The 24,976-nt window shown below is 34.7% G+C and overlaps 1 protein-coding gene and 1 long non-coding RNA gene across 2 annotated transcripts in view; one reads left to right on the top strand and one right to left on the bottom strand.

Annotated features, from left to right (window-relative positions):
• The window catches only part of LOC106837423 (pregnancy zone protein-like), a 54,102-nt gene that overhangs the window by 17,724 nt on the left and 11,402 nt on the right, over positions 1-24,976 (top strand). The window contains exons 9-20 of the mRNA XM_044756313.2: positions 1,094-1,208; positions 2,848-2,957; positions 4,455-4,616; positions 5,265-5,492; positions 6,967-7,030; positions 13,556-13,698; positions 16,924-17,073; positions 19,009-19,173; positions 20,843-20,942; positions 23,511-23,658; positions 24,051-24,279; positions 24,772-24,898. Of these exons, the coding sequence (XP_044612248.2) occupies positions 1,094-1,208; positions 2,848-2,957; positions 4,455-4,616; positions 5,265-5,492; positions 6,967-7,030; positions 13,556-13,698; positions 16,924-17,073; positions 19,009-19,173; positions 20,843-20,942; positions 23,511-23,658; positions 24,051-24,279; positions 24,772-24,898 (1,741 nt within the window). The remainder of the gene's footprint in view (positions 1-1,093; positions 1,209-2,847; positions 2,958-4,454; positions 4,617-5,264; positions 5,493-6,966; positions 7,031-13,555; positions 13,699-16,923; positions 17,074-19,008; positions 19,174-20,842; positions 20,943-23,510; positions 23,659-24,050; positions 24,280-24,771; positions 24,899-24,976) is intronic.
• Positions 19,050-24,845, bottom strand: LOC139041561 (uncharacterized). Its single transcript, XR_011496951.1, has 4 exons — positions 24,724-24,845; positions 23,483-23,674; positions 21,987-22,057; positions 19,050-19,186 (listed from the first exon to the last, which is right to left on the bottom strand). It is a non-coding gene; the product is annotated as an uncharacterized lncRNA (long non-coding RNA).

Raw genomic sequence — 24,976 nt, 5'->3', positions numbered from 1 at the left:
TTTCCAAAGAAGATATACAGATAGTCAATAGGAACATGAATAGAGGTTCAACATCACTAATTATTAAGGAAATGAAAATCAAAACTACAATGAGATATCGCCTTACACCTGTCAGAATGGCTTTAATTACCAAGAAAAAAAATAGCAAATTTTGGAGAGAATGAGGAGGAAAGGGAATCTTCATACACTACCGGTGGGAATGCAAACTGGTGCAGCCACTGTGGAAAACACTATGGAGATTTCTCAAAATATTAAAAAAGAAATACCATATGATCCACTTATCCCATTACTGGGTATTTATCCAAAGAATATGAAAATGACAATTCAAAAAGATTTATGTTCCCCTATGTTCACTGCAGCATTATTCACAATAGCCAAGACCTGGAAGCAACCTAAGTGTCCAGTGATTGATGAATGGATAAAGAAGATGTGGTATATATATACAATGGAATGCTACTCAACTATATTAAAAAAAGACAAAATCGTCCCATTTGCAACAACACGGATAGACTTTGAGGGTGTTATGTTAAGTGAAATCAGCCAGAGAGAGAGAGACAAACACTGTACGATTCACTCATGTATAGAAGAGAAACAAATACATGTATAAAGAGAAAAGATTAGTGGTTACCAGAGCGGAAGGATGTTGCTGGGGTGGGAGAAAGGGATAAAGGGGCACATATATATGGTGACAGACAAAAATTAGACTATTGGTGGTGAGCATGATGAAGACCTCACAGAAACTTGTATATAATAACGTACACCTGAAATTACACAGTGTTATAAACCAATATGATCTCAATAGAATAATTGAAGAAAACTACTGTGGCACATTTGGAAACTCTAGGAAGTTTAATGTGGCAAAAAAGGAATAGGCTTTCAGAACAGATGGGGGAAGGCAAAGGTTAGCAATGAGTAATTCAATGATTAATGAAGAAATTTTATGTTATTTTTGAGCTTAGGAGAGGATAAGCACTTAAAAGATACAACTGTTGCAAAATTTTCTTCTATAGCCAACAAAAATTTACATAGGTTGATAACTGACTTTTTTGATAGAAAATCAGAGAACCCAGGAATTCTCTTCCTTTCTCTTCAGGCAGACAATGAAGGCTGTTTCACACAATTCGTAAAGACTAAAATATTTCAACTGAGACAAAAACTATATGACATGACAATACAAGTGGAAGCAAAGGTCAGAGAGGAGGGAACAGGTTTGTGTTTTTTAAAATATGTATTAATTCATTAATTTATTAAACATTTATCAAACTTCCATTCCATGTAAAACACTTTACAGTTCCTGGGAACTATGAAAATTACACGGTCCCTGCCCTCAAGGTATTAAAAATCTAAAAATATCGTACATATGTACATGTATATATGTGTATGTAGATATGTATAACCATAATAAAATTTCTGTAAGAAATATAAAAACTAAGGGCCAGATGAGTATGAAGAAAGATAATTAATTCTAATATAGAGCCAAAGAAAGCTTTATAAAGTAGCATTTAAGCCAATTTGTATAAAATGGATAATATATTAAGAGATAGTGATGGACTGGGAAAGCATGATAAGTATAGAACAAATGTGTTCAATCTCAGAAGAATCTGAAAATGTAGGGTGATGTGAAGGTGTATAGAAAAGTAAATCATATACTGAAATGGTTAGACTTTATTATGAAGTATTGGATATTTTCAGATATTGGAGGAGAATCACCTAAATAAATTGATCTTTTTAAAAGGTAATTCTACTAGACATGAAGAGGATAGGCTAGGTGAAAAAGCGTTACAATATGATACATCAGAATATTATTCAAAGATGCCTCCAAAGATTTCAACTCTGGGACCCGAGAAAAGGAAATACCATTAACCAAAACAAAGAGTAGATGAGAAAGAAGTATGGTGATGAGAATGGGTCAAAGATAATTAATTATAACTTGAAATATCAAAGTGAAAGTTGATTCATTCAGCGGATAATTTAAAAGGGAAGCCATAGCAAAATCCGGACCAGAAATGTAAATTTTGAGCCATCGCCATTATGTCTACCTCTTCCTAAAAGTAAATGCAATTATTCTGAAAGTGAGCTCATTTAGCATTGTTAGATTGAGGCTAGAGATGGACAAGGAGGGGTCCAAGGACAGAAACATTTACATTAAGGAGATGGTATCAAATAAGTCAGCGTAGTAAAATTGGAAGTCAGAGACATGAGGGAAATTTAAAAAGTAAATTTCTTCAAAGCCACTGGAAGGGTTTTGGTGGTACTTATATATGAAGTACTTCTGAGAGTTTGTTTTTATGAAGTCTGAGATGAGAATACTATATTGGGAACAAATAAAGGATATTTTAGACTTTGATAGAGTGGTGTTTTAGATGATGAAGACAAAATACAGATTATACTTCATTGAATGGAAAAGCAACAGGTGTTGGCTACACTCCGGATAGGCCATGCAATGAAAAAAAAGGTCTTGCTGGAGAAGTAGCTTGTGATAGAAATTTACGCATATTTTAGGCCAATATGAATAATCATTGTATGCAGAAAGTTGTAGGGAGAGAGCAGGGATGTGAGAGACAGAAACAAAGATGGAACAAGATCACAGAGATGAGAAGAACTTACTAAGAACATAGGTGGAACAAGCAGAGAAATTAGGGAATTAATAGCAGTAATTTTTTATATTGAAAGTGAAACTAATGTCAAATTGCTTGTACCTTCTAAGTGCGAGAAATTTTGGAAAGAATAAGAGAAGACATTTTGGATGGTATTTTGTTACGATGGAGTGAAGCCGTTGTGATGAGGTGGAGGTAGAAGCTGAGTTGAATACATAGAACAGTTCAACTTCACTTACTTCTTTTTCAGGATTGGAATTAACCGGGCATGGATCATGTGAAATCACAAATACCTTAAGCAAACTGAAATTTATAAAAGTGGATTCACACTACAGATGTGGGCTCCCTTTCTTTGGGCAGGTAAAATATCTTTTCAATATAAGTGTAAATTGGGGGATGTGGCTTTTAAGAAAATGAGTTTTTGTATCACAAAACCAAAATTTATTATAAAATGAATATTTATTTAAAGTAAGAAAATAAATTATAGCAAATTAAACACTTAAAAAGTAAACACCATCACAATATCCAGAAAAATAAAGCATACTTTTATTAACTTTCTAAATCACATCTATAATACATTTTTCCTGTGTAGCTTGACTGTATACTCTGTGATTGCCTCTTTATAGACAATGATTTTGTAATATTGCTCTCCATAGAAAGAACTGCAAGATACTCTTTCACCTAGATAACTGAATGTTCTTATTTTTGATAGTTTAAAAAAGTTTTTTTTCAGCTTTAAGGCTCAGTATTGGTAATAATATTGGTAAGTTTTAGGACTGATATCCAATTTAGTAAATATCAATTTTCTTTCATATGAGATGCAAGATTTCTAGGCATTTTAAATTTTCTTTTGTAGTAACTCATCTTTGAATTGAAAGATTATAGGCAATTTCCTTATTTTTAGCAGCATATTGTAAATTTTATATTTTCTTCATTTATTCCACTATTTCATTTCAAATTGGCAAGAAATTAATAAATGTATATACAAGATTGGGCAAGATCATTTAAGGTTGAGAGAAGAGCATAAGACAACTGAAGACTTGAAGGATAAGTATGACTTGGCCAGAAATTTAAGAAGTGTGGAAAAATGGCCAAGGCTCTAGATGTGAAACAGTTTTCAAAAACAAAGAATTAAGAGAGAGTCAGTAGGGCTGGCTGAGAAAGAAAGTATAACTGTATGACTGAATAGTTGTAGGTAAGCTGGAACAGATCTTGAAGAACCTTTTAGGATATGTTCAGAATTTGTAGTTGAGAAGTTACTGCAGGTTTTAAGAAGAGTAACATGATCAGATAATCTCAGGTTGTGGAGAGACCGGTTTGAAGCAAGGATAAAGCAGAAAGAGGGTAGATTGCATAAGACTAAATAGAAAGCTATTAGAAACCAAATGGGAGAAAAATATTGTGGTTTTAACTGGGCTGGTAGCAGTGGATTTGGAGAGAAGTAAATAGGAAAGAAATATGTTTAACAGGGGAAGAGATAGCACTTGGCAATGGGTTAGATATAGCCAGTGAAAGAGAGAAAAAGATGAAAAAAGGCCCTCATTATTCTTGCGTAAACTAACGGATGGATAGAAGCACGATTTATTGAGATAGATAACACTAGAGATAAAGAAAATTTCGGAAGGTAACACCATGAGTCCACTTTTGGGTATTCTTAATTGAATGTTCATAAGGTATCCAGGTAGAAATGTCAAAAAGAAAAGTCAGTTTAGAGCCCAGAAAAAAAGTCTTATTTTCAGATTCTAAGATCTTCAGTAAGTGACAGTGGCCAAGAGGTCAAGAGGTGAACACAACGAAGAGTGGAAGATGTTATTGTTATACGACACTTGAAATCAGCTATCACTTTCATGTTTCTAGATTCTTCTAGTGGATGAGAAGGATCAGCCAATCCCCAATGAAACTATAGTTGTTGCTGTGGATTTAAATAGATACCGTTCCAGCTATACGACTAATGAGCATGGTTTGGTGGACATTTCCATTGATACCACCAACTTCACATCTTCTTTCATTACAGTTACAGTAAGTAGAAAGGAGCATCTGGGACTAAAAATATAAAGATCACTGGGGCCACATAATTTAAGAATATATGGGCCATGTGATTTAAGGATGTATATAAGGAGAAGGATATAAGGATGTAAGGATAACAGAAAAGGTGATAAACAGTAAAACAGAAATTAAGCAATGTGGAGACCTAAATTATAAGAAATAAAAAATTCTCTGTCATAAAACTTTTACGTTAGGTAGACTCTGTTTACAAGATGATTTAGTTTCAGGAGATATTTATTAGGTTACCTTTATGTTCCCTTGAAAAGTTCAATATTTTTATAATTTTATTACAAATTAGATTTTACTTGGCTTCTTTGGTGTACCACTATTTTTATTTTGTACTGAATATTCAGGTATCCTTACACAATTTACAGCCATAAGGATTTTAAGAAAAAGGAATTGATCTTGATTGTGAGTGAGTGGTACCTACTAAATCAATATAACATAATCTTAAACTTAACAGAAAGTCATTCACAGATTATGCTTTATTTGGGAAAGTAGCCTATAATGGAACCAAGTAAGCATGGTTCATATAAAATCTTCGATAAATGACAGAAAGTGACCAATATATATGAGATGTCTTAATAACAATATATTTAAGATATTTATTCCTTCCATTAGGTCACTTACAAAGAGAATAACCAATGTTTTGATCACTGGTGGCTTTCAGAATTTCATACACAAGCACAGCACACTGCAAAGCGTATTTTCTCCCCAAGCAAGAGTTATGTTCACCTTGAACCTGTTGCTGGCACTATGACTTGTGGGCAAACCCAGGAGATACGGGCACACTACATTCTGAATGGGCAGATGCTGCAGGATGAAAAAGACTTAACCTTCTATTATTTGGTAAGAACAAAAGCCACTGTAGCTCTTTCTAATTATGTAGACTCCCAAAAGATTGAGTTCCTATCTAAGTAGTGCCTTTTATAAGATATCAATATAACTTTTTTTTGTTTTTGTGCTTGAAGAGAAGCTGCTTCTTAACAAATTATTAATGCTTTAATTTCTCATTTATGCCCTGGTCTCCACTGAAACTTTTGTTTTTCTCTGTTTTTCTAATGGAAAATTATTGAGTGAGAGAGAAAGAACCTATGACAAATGCCTTCTTAGTCAAAGGAATTTTTTTTCTTAAAACTCAGTAGATAAATAAGCAAAGGATAAAAATCAAGAACTTATTTAAGGAGAAAGAAAAATTATAAACAATCTTCTGGGAAAATGCTCAATTTTGACATTAATTGGAGAAATAAACATTGAAACAATGAAGTAGCATTTTACATCTATAGTGGTTCTAAATAACTGCAGGGAAAAAGTACATTGAAAGGCATTTAATAAATTGGTATGATACTTATAAGGCCAATATATCTATTATGTCCCTAATTAAAAATATTCAAAGCTGATAGTTACCCAAGTAAGTCATTTTAAGAAGAGAACTTTATGTGTAGGAAATTCTGTAGAGGAACATTAATTATAAATAATATTTTTAAAATTCTATGAAGAAATTAAAAAATTAACAGTAAGTTAGAATCTTAGCTTTTCTGCTTCTCTGTTACATGACTTTGGATAATTTACCTAATCTCATTTGTAAAGAGAAATATCAGTCATCTCACCTGAATCCTGGAGGTAGAATTTACACATACTTCATAGGGTTATTGTGCAAATTAAATAAAATCTTGAAACCAAATTATTTAGTTGAGTGCCTGGCACATAGAGTCTGTTGATATATTTAGTTTTTCAAAAACAGAAGCAATATTAGAGAGTACCTACATATATTTTATATCTGCTTTCACTATATATTGCTTTGCATATAATGATGCTTAAAATATTTGTTGAAAGAATATGTAAATTTGAAATATTAATATTAAAAATAAATAGTAAATAATAAGTAAAATAATTTCTTTTATTTAAAATTCATAATTAAACATATAGGAAAAAATTGGAAGAGTAATTTAGTGATCAAAAATAGCTTCTCGTGGGGGGAACTCCATGGCCTAGTGGTTAAGTTCAGTGCACTCCACTTCGGTGGCTTAGGGTCCACTCTTGGGCATGGACCTACATCATTTGTCAGCAGTCATGCTGTGGCGGCAACCCACATATAAAATAGAGGAAGACTGGCATAGACATTAGGTCAGGGATGATCATCTTCAAGCAAAAAGAGTAAGATTGGCAACAGATGTTAGCTCAGGTGAATCTTCCTCAGCTAAATAAATAAATAAATAACTTCTAGATTCTAGTAGTGAGATTATTGTTTATTGATATATTATAAATGTGTTTAAGTTTAACCCTTTAAAATTACGATGAATATATTTCTTTCTGTTTTCAGATCCAAGCAAGAGGAAGCATCTCTCAATCAGGAATCCACGTGTTGTCCATTAAACAAGGAGATAGTAAGTACTTTCAGAATTCCTATTTTTTCTCTCATATTGTTAAATCCTGAACATTTCAGAAAGACAGTTATTTTCACCAAGAGGAAATGGTCACCAACCTTCTTCCACCAAACAAAAATGAGGAAGCTGATAAAAAAGGATGGCATATCAGGTTTATTTTAGTCCATTTAGGATTTGTTTCTTCTTTTCATAGCATTTCTATGTTTTAAATTTTATTCCTAAAATAAAATATATTCATTTTATAACTAAATATTTGTAAAATGCAGAAAATAATTGAAAAATGCTGAAGATCACCAGAGAAAAATTTTACTGTGCATATTCTTCTATTAGTTACTTGTTGCTGCTGGAATAGATTATCACACACTTTCTGGCTTAAAACCACACAAATTTATTATCTTACAGTTCTGTAGGTCAGAGGTCTCTCTAGGCTAATATTCAGGTGTCAGCAGAACTACATTCCTTCTGGAGCTCTAGGGGATTTTCTGTTTCCTTGCCTTTTCCAGCTTCTAAAGATATCCTTCATTCCTTGTTTATGGCCCCTTCTTCTATCTTCAATGTCAGCAACACACCATCTTCAAATCTCTCTCTTACATTCCTGTCTCCCTCTTTTAAAGATCATTGTGATTACATTGGGCCCACTTGGATAACCCAGGATAGTCTTCCCATCTCAAGTTGCTTGACTTAATCATATACGCAAAGTCCCTCTTGCTATAGAAAGTAACATTTTCACAAGTTTTTGAGATTAAGACATGGATATATTTGAGGGTCATTATTCTGCCTACCATAGACTTCCCTCTGGCCCCAAAGATTTACATCCACTGACATGCAAAATTCATTCACCCCCTCTCAATGTCCCTAAAGGCCTCAATCCATTACAGCATTAAGTCCAAAATTTCATATAAGTCTCATCAACTCAAAAGTCTCAAATATCATTATCTAAATCACTTAAATTAGGTGTTGATAAGGCCCTGAGTAAAATCCATTCTAGGTTGAAAAGAATTATCAGTCCTAAGAAATTTTAAAATGCAGCTGGCAAACAATATTAGATTTCAGGGCCTGGGAATAATCCTCTTTGGTTCAAGTCTCTCCCCTCTGAGCTAAAGGCTCCAGTCTCAGAATCATCCTTTCTTTCTCATGAAGGATAACATGTGTCTTCAGCTGAGTAGTTTATCAGCTTGCTTCTTCTCTGTAGAATTTAATGAGTCCAATATAATCTTTTCATTTTATACTCTCTCTGTCTGTTTTTGTTTTTTTGTTTTTTTTAAAGATTTTATTTTTTCCTTTTTCTCCCCAAAGCCCCCCAGTACATAGTTGTATATTCTTTGTTGTGGGTCCTTCTAGTTGTGGCATGTGGGACGCTGCCTCAGCGTGGTTTGATGAGCAGTGTCATGTCCATGCCCAGGATTCGAACCAACGAAACACTGGGCCACCTGCAGCGGAGCGCACGAACTTAACCACTCAGCCACGGGGCCAGCCCCTCTCTGTCTGTTTTGATCCAAGCTGACAGTGTTTCCGCTGATATAAATTTCTCAAGAAGCTTATGGGTCTCCCATGTGTCAGGGGGACTCCATTAAACAGGAAGCTTCTCCACAAAATTTTCTTGAATAATTCCATCTCCCTTTTCAGTTTTTGCTGAGATCACTCAGGGGATCTATGAGTCATACACTTAATCTCTTGAAAGAGCTTTTCTGTGACTAAATATTCTGATCTCTTGATTTTTCTGAGATGTTATCAAAAAGTTGTCCAGTCGCACTGCCTTTTTCTCTAGAGCACAGTTTTCTGACAATGAATATCTTAATGTTAGGGTTTTTTGCAATCTAAATAAACTGAGAGGTTCCCAAATTATCAAGTGTTCGTTCCTTTTAGATCTACAATTCTTCCCTCAATTTAACTCTTCTCTTTCACATTTTACAATAAGCAGCAAGAAAAAATCAGGCTGAATATTTAACACTTTACTTGGAAAACTCATCAGCTACACATCCAAGATCACCGTCCACAAGATCTACTTTCCACATAACTGCAAGACACAATCCAGCTAAGCTTTCTGCCACTATGTGACAAGAATCTCCTTTGCTTCAGTTTCCCATAACATATTTCTAACTTCCCTTTGAGCCCTCACCAGCAATGTCTTTAATGTCCATATTTCTACCATCAGGCTGTTTATAACAAGTTAGAGATTCTCTGAGATGATACATGTTTTCTCTACCACCCTTCTCACTTTATTTTGAGTCCTCTCTAGCACAGATTTTAGCATCCATATTTCTACTAAAAATCTATTTAAAGTAATCTAAGCCTTTTCCCGCAAAATTCTTCCATGTTTTTCCCTTTACCCAATTCCAACGCTACTTCCACACTTTTAGGTATTTGTTACACTAACATCCCACTTTCAGGTACCAAAATCTGTAGTTTTCCAGTCATTTTTCCAGGAATTCTTTTCAAAATAATTTCGTAATTTATTTGACAATGTTTTGCAGCCAGCTTTTTATCAAATTTCCAATACTTAAAAATACTTTCTTTATGCTTTTAAACATCCCTTTACAACAAAATTTTATTTACTACAAAAAGTTTCATCAATTCTAAACCATAAGATTTGTCACCAGTTTCCGTTTTGGGACATCTAGATTAAATTATGACTAACTATGATAAAATCATTATTTTATTCCTAAAATAGATTTTAGTCCATGCCTTCTTTGGAGTTATTTTTCTTCCTCTATTTCTATATCTTATTCTTTTTAGTAGCTTTATTCTGCATCTATGATGATCTTTTTTCCTTTGTAGTTTGGTAATATAGTGAATTACATTGACTGAGTTTTAGTGTTAAACTCACCTTGCATTCCTGGAATAAAAGCACACTTGATTATGATGTATTATCCTTTTATATATTGTTGGATTCAATTTATTAAAATTTTGTTAATAATTTATATATATGTTTATGAAGGGCATTGGTCTATAGTTTTATTTTTTTCTTTGGTTTTGGTATTAGGTTAAAGTTGGTCTAATGAATGAATTAAATATTCCTTCCTCTTCAATTTTCTCAGAGAATTCATTTATGTAGGGTTTTTTTCCCCTTAAATATTTGGTAGAATTCATCAGTACAGACATCTGGGCATGGAATTTTCTCTATGAGAAGGTTTTAGTTACAAATTAATTTTCTTTACTAGATAAAGTGCAGTTTAGATTAGCAATTACTTCTTGAGTGAGCTTTGATAGTGTGTGGCATTCCATGACTTTGTTTCTCTAAATTTTCTACTTTATTAACATAAAATAATCCATAATATTCCCTTTTACCTTTTTTTGAGGAAGATTAGCCATGAGCTGACAGCTGCTGGCAATCTTCCTTTTCTTTCTTTCTTTTTTTTTTTTTTTTGAGGAAGACTGGCCCTGAACTAACATCTGTGCCCATCTTCCTCTACTTTATATGTGGGATGCCTGCCACAGCATAGCTTGCCAAGTGGTACCATGTCTGCACCCAGGATCTGAACCAGCAAACCCCGGACCACCAAAGCATAGCATGTGAACTTAACCCCTGTGCCACCAGGCCAGCACCCCCTTTTACTTTTTTAATGTCTGTGATATCCATAGTGATAGTACTGCTTTCATTCAAGATACTGATAATCTGTCTTTTCTCTTTATTTCCTGATCAATCTTTCTAGAGTTTTATCAATTGTATTGATCTTCTCAGCAACTGGCTTTTGATTGAATTTATTTTCTCATTGTTTTTCTACTTTTACATCATTGATATCCACTGATTTTTGTCACTTATTCAGCTTTCTTTGCATCTAATATACACTTTCCAAGTTTCTTCATGTGGAAGCTGAGGTCACTGATTGAGCCTTTTTCTTTCCTAATATAAGTGTTTAGTGCTATGCATTTCTCTCTAAATATTTATTTAGCTGCACCCTACAAATATTTACATGTGATATTTTCATTTGCATTCAGGTCAAAATATTTTCAAATTTCTCTTTTGCTTTCTACTTTGGACTGTGGGTAATTCATAAGTATGTTATTTAGTTTCTAAGTGTTGGGACACTCTTCAGAATTTTTTTTGCTTTTCATGTCTAATTTAATGCCATTATGATTGTATCACTGTTTTAAATTTATTAAGACATATTTTGTGGCAAAAAAATATGGTCTATCTTGGAAAATGTTAGAATTTGTATTCTTCTACTCTTAAGTAAAGTGTTCTCTACATGTCACTTAGTTCAAGTTGCTTCATAGCATTTCTATATCTTAAATCACACTTTCCTTCTGAATTTCCTTGAATCACAAATATCTATTGATTTCTGTAATCCCAGGAAGAATAATTAACTCTTCAAGAAAAGGGTCAATTAAAAAATATAAGTACATTTGGTCTGTTTATTATGTGTCCCCAGGCTAAATCTCATAAGTAGCTTCCTTTTTTCCTGTTCATTTGAAAAGTTATAGGCTATGATTTTACTAAAGCAATTTTCATTAACAGGACATATTTAGAAAAACCAAAAAGCCTATTAACCCAAAGTAAGTCAATATATCCAGCCAAAAACAAAGACTATGTATTCTAAAGATTGGAAAGCGTTTGTCTTTTATCATTTTTTATAGTAGTTCCTGGTACAAAGTGGGTACACAATAAATATTTTTAAATTAATTCATAAATGAAGGATTTACAATTTATGACAGCTAAACTTTGAAAAAGTTTACCCATCAGAACTATATTTGAAGACAGTATATCTTCCTGTCTTTATATATCTCTGTAACTGGAGTTTTGGATAAAAGCATTAATAAAACATGGTCCACGCCCTCAAGATATTATATTTTTAGTGTTCTTCTGCTCTTCTCTTTGAACAAATCCCATCCTTTCTTAAAAATCTGAATAGAAGAACTTAGAGATCATTAGTCCAGAGTCTTTATTTTGCAAGTGGGAAAATTGGTAGGCAGAACAATATCACATCTTGCTCAAGATAAACTACTGTGCCAAGAAGAGCCTCTTCTCAGTCTATTTCTCTAGTTGCCCTTTATCTCTTTTTATTTAAACAGTTCAACACAACATGAAGCAAGCATTCCACCTTACGAGGCTTTAGAATCTTCCAAACAAAAACTGATTTGCAATTAGTCACCTAAGTCAGTTACAACTTTTCTTTTAAATAGTCACATAAATGTTGTTTAAATATACCTTCATAATTAATCATGAATTTTAGTTTGTATTCAAAGTCTTAATAAATTTATTTGTAATTCTTTGAATTTTAGATTAGCCTCTTATGAAATTTCTTCTAACTCTACTTTTAGATGAAACCTTCTTTTTTTTCTAGTCACTTTTCAGTCAGCATGAGATTACCAAGGCCATGATAAAGATGCGATGTCTACCACTCTGGAACCATGCTCAACATAGCTTCTTCTTAAGTCTAAAAAATCTCATAGGTATATAAAATCTACCTTACTAAATGCTTTTTATTGCTTAAAGAAAATTGAATACATTCATTCAAATATGGAACATTCACTCTAAATTTCCATTTAATCATTGGTTTTTATGCCTCATAAGGCAAATTCTTCAAAATTAGTCCCTGTAATAGCGTCTAAGACCTATAGGATTGAGTACCTAGAGAGATGGAGTGAGGAAAAGGAAGTGTCTCTCTCTTTAAGACAAAATATAGTTCATTTTATTTGGTAATAACTAAGGTAAATGGTTGTTTTTCCATTTGTCTTTGATTTCTAGAAAACTTAATGCTAAATTTAGCATTCTAATGTATAACCATTTTGTTACAGTTTCTTAATGAAATTAATTCCTGCCTATGTTTAACCCTGCTCCAGAAATCCACCTTCTAATAGTTTTAGAATTATCATTTCAAATTTATTTTGACCCTGCTGTTTTTGTGTATTTTCACCACAAGCTGCCCTCAAATCTTCTATAGATACAGGATGGTTACAGTTTTTAAAGAATTTTATGTTAGAAAAATCAAACTTAGAACATTTATGAGAAAATTAAGCAGGTACGTTACATAAGCACTATGTGATTCACACTGAAAACAAACACTAAGGCAAGTACATGGAGTTCTTTTACAAAAATCAGAGGCACACCTTGTTTCTTATGTGACTATTTGTACCTGTATCTCTGCTCTACTGTAAACGGTCTGAAGGTAAAGACTGTGCTGCATCATTTGAATTGTCCTCATACATATGACACGATTTGTGCTGATTTAGATAGATGATAGATCACAGATAAAGATAATTAAAGATGTCTAGAAGTTCTTCTCTTTTGATTTTTTCTTCTTAAATCTTTTTTTAAAGTTTAAAAATGGAGACATGCACTAAATATTTTTCCTATTTAAGCAGAGGAAATGAACTATTTAACCTACATCTTTAAGGAAAAATGTCACTAGTTCAGCATATATCTATTGAACACTACCACAAGCATGGTGATTTAAATGCAAGTCTTTTCTTCAGTATGCTCCAAATGAGAATAAGTTAAATAATTTGAGAACCTCTTCTTTATAAAATTGAGAACTGTTCCCTCTTCCTAATCTATTATCTTCAACTTTCTTTATTTTCCAGTGAAAGGGGTATTTTCCTTCTCCTTTCAAGTGAAATCAGACAATGCTCCTAGTGCTCAGTTGCTTGTTTATACTATTTTACCTAATGGAGAAATTGTTGCAGATACTGGGAAACTTGAGATTGAAAACTGTTTTGCCAATAAGGTGGGTGTTTTGCTTAAGCCCAGTTCTTTTATTCATCTCCCTTTTTGAAACATGGAAAATAAGGCAGTTATGCACATTAAAAGCCAGCCCTGGTGGTCTGGTCATTAAGATTCAGAGCTCAGGGAACCACACCACAATCTGTCGGTTGTCATATTGTGGCAGCTGTGTGTTGCTATGATACTGAAAGTTATGCCACTGGTATTTCAAATACCAGCAAAGTCACCTATAGTGGACAAGTTAAAGTGGAGCTTCCAGCCTAGACAGACTAGGAAGAAGGACCTGGCCTCCCACTTCTGAACAAAATTGGGCATGAAAACTCTATGACTAACAGCACAGCATTGTCTGATAATAGTGCCAGAAGATGAGAAGATAGAATGAAAAGACCAGTCAGGTTTTCACTCTGCTATACATAGGGTTACTAAGAGTCCTAATCAACTCAATGAGTCCTAATCGACTCATTGGCACTAATAACAAATGTACACTAAAAGACTGCCATGTGGTGCTCCTAAAACTTTCCTCCAAAGACCTCTAATGGCAGAGATTGATGCCATACCCTGAGTGGTCTAGTGGAGTAGTCCAAAGCAGGTGGCCATAAGCAAGGTAGTTTAAGTCTTGTTTTATCTTAAAATTCTTGGGGAATTCAAAATCTATTTCATTATAAAACTTTAATAGTTTTAATTTTGAAATGTTTTGTTTCCAAAATTTTCTATTGAAAATGCTGCCTCAAAGGAATGTGTCAATTTTGTCCCATAATATTCCTCTGACACACCTCCATGTACTACTGTGGAAATTAGTAACTAGTGACTTTAAATTCTGTTTGATAATACAGAACAAGGGTATGTATGTACTCCATTATGAGAAACATAGCCTCGGCACTCTAGTAATGATTATAGCACAAAATCTAACATATTTGCGAATGAGATCTTCTTATATTTCCAAAGAATAAAGCTGTAATAAGAAGCCTACTGAAATACAAATAAGACTGTCCCAACAGAATTTGGTGCTGTAATCTTAACACTAACAATCAGATAGGATCCGCTGACTTCAGATATCTTTTTAAAAATATACCTAGAAGGACTCTTTACCTTGGATTTTATGGAGATTAAAACAATATGCATTTATAGCAAGTGAACATTTCTGCAATGAGAACCATATTTAGATTATTCTTTTTTAATATACAATGATATAAGAAAAATACACAGTGGATTCTGACAAAAATTGTCAACTCCATCTTACTAAAGAATGCTATTAAACCTGGACAGGGGTCCAAGAGTATAGTTCCTGTTCTGTTTGGATGTTCTGTACGTTTTGTATGAACCTAAAAGAGATTCCCACTTTGAGCTTCAATGCCCTTATTGGTAATCACAGGTAGTTAGTTGTTTGTTAAACCTTTGAATGGCCATGTTATGCCACAGCTTTCAGCACACTCTACTCCTTCCAGCAGTGGTCTCTCTCTGGTGCAAAACATATGACAACTCCAGTGTAGCACCTGGAAACTGCTACACAGAAGCAAAAGTCCATGGAAATTGTATTCAATCATTTCATATCAAATACCTTTTAGCATCATTGATCAGAAGCAGAGATAAGCAATGAAAAACTAAGCAATATAGTAATGAAGATTTATGCAGTACTTAGAGGAAAGTTGACTATTTTTTATTTACCGCAAAAAGTTAGAAAGGAGAGCTATTAAAGTTAAAAATTAAGGACCCTAGAAGTTAGACATCCTGACAGGATGCTGAGTAAACAGAGTCAGGTGTGGGCTGGGAAGGTGAGGAAGGATCCAGGTCAGTTTGACACGTGTGTTCCTTCAAACCAATATGCTTTAAATATGTTTTTCAATCTTTATTGGGACAGAGAAAAACTGTTTTTATTCACTACATATACTTTTTTACTTAAAAAATAAAGGATTTAGTATAGACATTAAATACTATGTAACAGTTTAAACTACCTGTCATTCTCAACTGGATATAATTATTCATTGAGGATAATAGTGATTAACATAGATAGGTACAGACTCTCAAAATACACTTTACAGTTCTTTTTTGGTTCTCATATCAGCAAAATATTTTACATTTGCTAACATATCCATTTCTTGGTTACTAAATATTTTCAGTTGATTATAATCTCAAATAACTCACTTGTTCATTTGATATGGATATTAACAAACATATTTTAATGAATTTAAATTTCCTAAAATTAATAACATGTTTAAAGTAGAATTCTCCATAAGCAGTTTTCATAATATATTGAACTATAGAGATGAATACTACTCCATCTTGAGGATAAATCAATTAATTATTTATTTTTTCATGTATGTCTCATGATACATGAATCCAAACTGTTCCATTAATTCAGTAGACCACATAGAAGGATTATCACACTTAAACTCAGCAATCCAAGTCAAATATTATTTAACTAAATGTACTAAAATTTCACTCCAATCCAAATCAGCTTGCAGTTCAAGAACCTAGACAGCTACCTGATGCTGCTAGAGTAAGTAAATTCTAAATTATTTTATTTTATATTTCAATATGAAATAAAACTCAGGTTCTACTCAAAAAACTTTACATAGACATGAGGAACCAATAGATTTACTTACCAATGAATTTCTACTGGTCAAACCAGAATCAAATCTCTGAAAATATTATGCACAAATTTTTTGTTATTTCATAGCTCTTATTCTTTATTCACATTTTTCGAATTTTCTCAACTCTTAGGATGCATATTAGATGTTTAATTTTGTAAGAGACTCAATAAATCCCTGATCCTGATAAATTCTACTCTGCTTTAGAATCTCAAGTGATTAAGACTGCCAACTGGAGGAGACTTCAACTGGCTGGTCTCAGAGGTGGAGTGTGATTTTTCACAGCACCAGGCAAACTACATACATTCATCACAAAAACACTGCACTGCATGGAAATAGGTCAGCTACAGCAAGGTGTATATCATTCTCAGGCAGGATTCTATTTCAACGTGACCAAAACCAATTTATATTTCACCAGTTATATAAGGAGTGGGAAACCTGAGTTAACAAGAACCAGATTTCCAATTTATTCCAAAGATGGTTAACTGGTAGTCCCTAGGCAGATTCACCTCTTAATCCTGCTCTAAAGTGGATGAAGAGAAAGGAAGTGTAGAAAGGACTAGTCTTAGTCTGGAGTAGAAGAGAATGTTGAGATTGTAATAATTAGAAAATTTGCTGCTATAATCATATCCTCTTTACAGGTAAACTTGAGCTTCTCCTCAGCCCGGAACCTGCCAGCCTCGAACACCACACTGAAGGTCACAGCCACTCCTCACTCCCTGTGTGCCCTCCGTGCAGTAGACCAGAGTGTACTGCTCATGAAGCCTGAAGCCGAGCTGTCACCTCAATCAGTGAGTCCCATTTCAGTCTTGGCTATCAGAAAATGCACACACGATAAGACCATTTTGGGAAGCTGGAGGTTATAATCAGAAAAGAAAAGTTCTTCAGAGTGTCAGGTCTAATGTAGTAAGTTATATATGAGTTAGAATTCAATTCAGTTCCACAAAGACGTTGCACAAAGTGCTTTATATGTATCATCTCATTTCATTCTTTGTTAAAGTATTTTCTTAGAGAGGGAGCAGGCTTGCTCCCCACTGCATTCCCCTGTGCCTAGCATACTACTTTACGTATCAAACATGGTCAACACATTTTTAGTGAATGCATAAATGAATAATAATTCTTTAAGGCAGATATTATTACCTTAACTTTGTGAATGAAGAAAACACAGCTAAAATAGATTAAGCAACTATAGGAAGATCAAGCCAAAAATATATTTTAAAGGTGGAATTTGAACCAACTTTCATTCAATGACACGTCTAACACACTCCATTTCACGTAAGTGAAATGCCAGTCTTTAAGTTTTCCCTAAAATCCAAGCACTCACTCACTAGTTTTAAGTACGAACGAAAGAGAGTATCCGTTCAAGCTTGTCTTTTAAAGATGTCCCTTATAATGAAGCACTTTCAAAAAGGGCCTAGAGGTTACGGCCTTCATGGTCCACTTATTTATTTAACAAGGTCTTACTGCATCTTGACTACAGGAAGAATCATGCTCTGGAAATAGGCGTTCTAATGGTGGACAATCAGATGTGGTCTTTGACCATTTTAGACTTACAGTCTTGTGAGATATTAAAACAAACAACCAACAAAAACATAGAAATATAATAGTTCTAAGTTTTGATTAATATAACAAAAGGAATAAACAGATAAAGAATAAAAGAGTAGAACAATTTCTCATATATGGTTAAGGATGTTTTCCTAGATTGTCAGATAATGGAGGGGCAGAGACAGGCATTACAAAGAATGAAAGCAGCATGCCTGAAGGTCTTGAGGTCAGAATAAGTCTGGAATGTTCTAAAAGGGAAAAAGTAATGTCCTAATACGTAGTGATGTGAGAAGAGAATGATCGAGGCTGTAGGTGGAATGGAAAGTAAGAAGATCATGACGAGCTCTTCTAAGGCTTGGAGTGGAGTCTGAAGTGGACAGTAAATGCAACGGTAAATCACCAAGGAGTTTTAAGCAGGAGGGCAACAAGACAGATTTATGTGTTAAGAAGATCCTGTTTGCTGCTTGGAGTATGAGAGCAGGAATGAAAGAATGGAAACAGTTAGGAGGTTGTTGGGTTAGCTTAGAAAAGAGATGACAGCAATCAGATTAGGAGGTCCTCATGGAGTCCAGTGTATGGCTAATGGCCTGAACACTATATGACTGAGCAGGTGGCCTTACCCTAGGCTCTGGGCAAAAACTGAACTGCAGTTGATTTATTTCTAGGTTGCTCCTGCATCTAGCTTTTTCTCAAGCTAAACTTAGTCCTAAATTAGTAGACTAAAAAAGAAAAAGAAAAAAACTTGGTAACAAATAATCATATAAAATGGGAAAAGGAAATGCATCAAGTATTTACAGAGGTTATTTCTGGGTGACAGGTTTATGAGTGGCTCTTATTCTCTCATTACTCTTCTCTGTACTGTCCAAATTTTCTGCTTCCTTTTAAAAGCAGACATTTCGCTGGAAGACTTGGGTTTTATTCTTACTCAATCAAAACGGGCTCTGAGACCTCGATCAACCAATTTGATTTCTCTATATATTAATTTCTTTCATACAACAAGAGGATTAGGATCCATAACCTTTAATATTTCCCCATGATTCTGTGTGTTCTTTTTTATAATGTTGGCATGGAGTGTTAAATGTACACCATGATCTTTTAAATCTCGGATTGAACACTTGAAATTAAAAAAAAAAAAAACAGCAACAAACAAGAGTTTCTCCTTTGTTCTCTTGATTTTGCAGGTCTATAATTTGCTGCCAGAGAAGAATCTCTTTAGTGTTAGCTACAGAGGTCCTGCGAATGAAGATGGTCAAAAATGCATCCATGCAGAAGACATAACTCACAACGGAATCATTTACACACCAAAGCAGATCCTGGACGATGATGATGTTTACAGTATCTTTGAGGCAAGTCTTCTTCCTAAAAACATAGCTCAAATTGATTTCCAAGTCTTTGTTAAAAGAGAGAACAAATGAATTTCTAAGCTGTGGAATCTGATCCTGCTCCACCCCCCAAAACAAAGCTATGACTAATAGAAAAATATTGAAACCTTGGAAGCACAGAGAGCTTTGTATACACACAGCTTTTCGTTCATGAATTTCTCCAGCACTTTAAATAGCAAGAGGTGTATGTTTAGAGCCTACAGCCTCAACCAAGTTGATCCCAAAGCTGGTTACCACCGTCATATTCTCCTCTCAGTGATTCTCAAAGGTTCTAAATATGTGAGAAAAACAAAACATTTTCCATAGTGCCTCTGACACCCTTGGAAAGGTGAGGTATTGGCAGCCATTACCTCAGTCATTTGCACAATAAACGCATGATGAATGAGTAAATGACTGAATATACAAAGTACAATACTTCAGCCATCACCTTTAGTGCAGTAAAATTTCAGGGAAACTGAAAGTAGCCTTTCATGAAGAAAAGATTTTACAAAACTTGGGGTAGAAATGTTAGCATGCTCTAGGTGTATTAGCTAAAATGTATAACTTTAGGATTAACTATCTCTAGGCAGATTATGAAAGGAGAGTTTATCCAGGTTGTGCAATTAAATTTTATCACTGCCAAAAAGGACTAAAAACTCTCATTAACCTTAAGGAAAACATACCATTCCTCTGAGAGTGGTCTGCAGGTTGCTGAGAGCAATTTAAACCTCTCCCTTCTGGAGCCTCCAGAATCATAAATCAGTTTTCAGTGGGGGATAGAAAGAGGACTCTTTAGGTTTATTAGCTAATGGTTTAATCTTTAACACTTATTTCTAACTTCTTTCTCCCTATTCCATATCACTACCACCACTGAGAGCTGTGCCTCCCACAGGGTCCCATGTACTCTGAGATAGAACAGCAAGTAGCGTTTAACTGTGAGTTATATTATATATAGAGAGAGAAATTTGGGAACAGGTGGGCTCTAGGAGTCAGGCTACTGTGGGCATCAGCATGTGTGCACGGATGCAGAGATGCAAGATAGTCAAAAGAAACTGAGAAAGAAAAGAGGAAAGGGTAACTCACAAAAGGGATGAGTTGAACATAGATATTCAGGGAAAGTCATATTTTCCAACAAAACATAAGCAAGGCAAAGTTTACTAAGACTATGAAGAAAAATCTCCAATATGCAACCTTACAATTTCAAATAAAAAGAAATTTTAAAGAATTACTCTCTGCAATAAAGCCATGAGGAGTATGTGTGTGTGTGTGTGTATATATATATATATATATATATATATATATATATATATGTATGTTATATTTGCTTTTCATGGGGAAAGGAAGGGAAGAAAAACTTCCAAGGCTAAAATACTCAGTTTCTAGAATGCAAAAGATAATTAAAGAGGCATCAGCGTACAGCAGACAAAATTCAGGAATAGGAATCAGAAGAAGTGTGTTCTAATCCCAACTTTCATTCATTAACTGGGTGAACTGGGCTTTTATAAAATAGCTCTCTTCTCTATTGTGGGTAATTTTGATGATGATCCTGTGAGCTATGTGTACAATAATAGCAAAAGTATAATACAAAGGTACGAAGATATTTCAGTCTCAAGATTGGATTGCCAATATGCTTTAATAATTAATTTTCTTCCAGTCTGTAGGATTAAATATTTTTACCAACTCAAAAATCCACAAGCCACGTTTTTGTCAGCTGCCTCATGGATATCCAGCAATGCCTATGCCCTACCTAGGAGGTAAGGGTGAGATTTATTTGTCTGCTAGAATAATAGAAGAAAAATTGATGTTTCACTGGGTTAGGTTGGGATAAATAGCTATTTTTCTAAGTACTGAATGTTGTGACACTGCAGCAACTTCTTGGTAAATTTTCTTCAAATGCCATTTTTCCCCCGAAAAATAGGATTTTTAAAGCAGTTGTTTTTTTCTTTCCCTCTGAAATCAAAATCAACTACTTTTTTGTCGTAGCCTTCAACAGTCTTACCACTTCAAATCCTCCTTACCCACTATGGATTCAAAACATAAATTAGTCAGGGTAAGATAGATTATATTGCAGTAACAAATAAGCCCCCACGTCTCAGTGACTAAGCATATAACAGATTATTTTTTTGCTCACACAAAAACTGCTTGTGAGGCCAGTAGCTGTCCAGAACAGCTCCCTACCAATCAGTGAGTCAGAGATATCCATTCTGCTTTCATCTTGTGACTCCCCATCTCCAAGCAATCTTTCAAGATTACTGCCATCGGGAAGAAGGAGTAGGTTTGTACATGACTTTTACAGCCAGCAGTGAAAATGGCACATCTCAGGTCTGTCCTAACTGCAAGGGAGGCTGAGAAATGTGAAGGATCATATGAATATTGTCTTTGTCGTATTCTTTATCTGGGAATCAAAATGATTTTGACATACTGAACAAAATAGGATGATTCAGCTTTTGGTAGATATGTTACTGGCCTCTGTGTGTTTCAAGTATACCTGGAAGTGAGGAAAAGTTGAAAAGATTCTGAGTCTTCTTTGCTACTGCTATCAGGCCTCCAGAATTTTCTCTCTGAATGCTGGAAGTCTGCTAATTCTGCTGTTTAAAAAGAAATGTGGTGGTGGAAAGCATTCTTTAAAAATAAAATAAACATATTTTAATACGGTAGAAATTATAAGGCAAAGAATAAAGTTCTAGTTGAAAACAGAGGGGGGAATAAGAATATTCTCTCAACAGAAACAAAATTCTGCAGAGTGAAAAAGAGCACTGTGCTAAGAGCAAAGAGACATGTTCTCATCATGCTCCTACCTGGTATGACATATGTGACTTTGAAAATTCTCAGACTCATTTAACCTTTTGGAGGCTCAGTTTCTTCATATCTAAAGACAGAATGACAACACCAAGGTCACTGAGGTGTTGTGAACATAAAATGGAAAAATATAATTATGAAAATATATTATGCCATGCAATAGCATATTTTTTGTTTCACAAAACCTGAAAAGCACTATTACTTTATATTCATATCTCTGTTAATACCAAATGTATATTTTTTCCAGTCCTAAGAGAAAATATGTTGATGGAATGATCCAGAAAACTTGGAAACAGAGTATCATCATTACATTCTTCTCCCAAACATTCTGTAAAACTCTTTACAGATTTTGCATTTGATGTGTGTCCCCTAGCCTTTCTTTACTTTTCATTTTCAGTTATGCCTTAGTCCTGTCTCTCATTATTTCATAACCAAATTACTTAAAAACCACCCTAATTGACCTTCCTTGCCGCCAATTTTCTCCACTTCTGTCTATTTTATATACTATGAAAGGCATATCACCCTTCAACATTGCTTTTATCATGCCACTTATTTCTCATACATCGTTACTACTTCCAGAATTCATAGAATTGTTGTACTTAAGGTTTTAAAAGAGCATGTCCAATTCTATTATTTTATATCCATCATTTATATATTCTTATGCATTTATGCATATTATCTTTACATATCTTCTGATCTCTGGAGTATCACTTTTTTTAATCAAGTTAACTCCTACCTTAACAGATCTAATTTATTTGTCCTAATATTCATGTTGTTATATTATATAATTATACTTACTATTTACTCAACTATGTTAAACACACCCCCAAAATAGACATGCTACTCCAGAAGGGTAAGCTTTTCAATAACCCTTTGGAGCAATCCTTCTGACCTCTGTGTGCATACTTGTATAGTCACTTCCTTGGAATGCTTTCCCCATTCTCCGCAGTTTCTCATCCTTCTTCATCAGCTTAAGTTCTACTTTGGTAAAGTCTTTTCTGGCTAATGTAAAGTTCATTTTCTGTCCTTTATTGAGTCTGCTGTTTATAACACATACTTTACTATATCCTATTGTTTATGTCTCCCCATCTCATTCACTGCTAAATAAAAAAATCATTCCTGAAATCCTCTTGCTGTAGCCCCCATCCATTCCTCTTGTCTGATTCTTGCTGCAAATGGAGAACACATGAGCATTATTTCAGTGAAAAACAATATTTGGTGTATTGAATTACCATTGATTTTTCTCTTCACTAGTTGAATTATCAGCTTAGAGAGAGCTACATTTGTTTTCATTTCTAGAGGAAAATACATCTACTTCTAGGCTATTTTAAGAAGCAACAGGATTAGCTTTCCTATAGGACAAATAGATAAGTGAGCAAAGTAGCAAGCTGGTAGGTTAAGCTGTTCCAATAATAAACTTCCCCTGAGCAAATGACCTTGTTCTACTTGGGAAACTAGGCAACAATAGGAAATTAATGATAAAAGTTAGGTTCACCTTGGGCCCTGGTGCTGTCTGTCCACAGCAGTTCCACAAGGCTTAGCTCTAGCAAGTGGTGCTGCAGGAGCAGTTTATCCAACGATGATGAGAGAAGAGTTTCCAGCCATGGAAGTGAAAGGGACTGTTCGGAAGTATTTCCCTGAGACCTGGATCTGGGACTTGGTGCCACTCGAGTAAGTTGCATGTTGCCTAGAATTTAGTTTCGGAGAAGATTTGAATCCTCCTCTGTGATTCTGGTATCATCCTTGGTTCCTATTCCTTTCAGTTCTGCTCCACTCCTTTCTAGTAAATATTTGGGTTCATAGCTCATTTTTCTCACAGCTGAACATTGCAAATTGTTTTTCTGATTTGGTCCTGAGATACCTAAAATAATAGAGAGCAGAAAGCTACTCTTGCCCCTAAAAAGAAAAGAACAACTTTCAGAGACCTCACTAGGACTGTCAAACCTTATATCAAAATTCACATGAATACGCTAGGTTAGTAAGTTATCATGTTCTGGGATCAGCTATAGTGCGTGCTAACAATGGAGATTCATTCACTTTCCTCCTCTTTTTCCCTTCTCTAGTTCATCAGGTGGAAGTGGGTTGGCAAAGCAGGTTCCTGACACCATCACAGAGTGGAAGGCCAACGCACTCTGCTTGTCCAAAACTACGGGGCTTGGCCTCTCCCCCATCATCTCTCTTCAAGTCTTCCAGCCGTTCTTCCTGGAACTCACTCTCCCCTACTCTGTGGTGCGAGGAGAAGACTTTATACTCAAAGCCACTGTGTTCAACTATTTGTTCCACTGCATTCGGGTAAGGGCACTTCTCTGGAAGTAAGTGAAAATGGAAGGAAGGAACACAGTCGCCACTCATTATCTAGGTGTCCTAGGTAATTTCCTAGTAAATCATAATTGAATATAATGTAGCCTAATTTTACAGTGGAATAGGTACTAAGAGCAAAGTTACCTGACAGGTCCAAGGTGGTAAGGTTATATTCATTCAGGACTCTATATTGTCAGTGTATTCCTAAACTCAGACATTATTTCTACCTGATTACTTAATTTTTTTACCCTGACTAAAGAAAATTTCTCTTCCTTGTGTTGGCACAAGGCTAAATCCTAGGCATTTTTCCTAATTCCCTTATTGCAAACATCTAAACTGTGAAATATTTGAAGAAATTACCTCGTTTGAACAATTTCACAAACCCTCTCAATTAGCATGCATTGGCCCTTTATGCTTCGTTCCCCTATTGCTGACCTTCTGCCTGTGTTCTTTCTTAAACTTGTGGGCCGGTATGGGGGACAGGTCAGTGTGCAGCTGGATATCTCTCCTGCCTTCTCGGCTGTCCCAGTAGAGAAGAATGAAGACTCTCACTGTGTCTGTGGAAATGGGCAGAAAACTGTGTCCTGGGCTGTGACCCCAAAGTCACCGGGTAAGTGGTAAAGTTGTTGACAAATCCTACTTCTGACAAGACCACAGCTTTCCACTGTGACCCAGACACATGCTTTTT

This window comes from Equus asinus, chromosome 22 (genome assembly GCF_041296235.1).
Source record: "Equus asinus isolate D_3611 breed Donkey chromosome 22, EquAss-T2T_v2, whole genome shotgun sequence".
Classification (NCBI taxonomy): Eukaryota; Metazoa; Chordata; class Mammalia; order Perissodactyla; family Equidae; genus Equus; species Equus asinus.
Note: the sequence above shows the minus strand (reverse complement) of the source record. Positions and strands in the feature narration are given on the sequence as shown.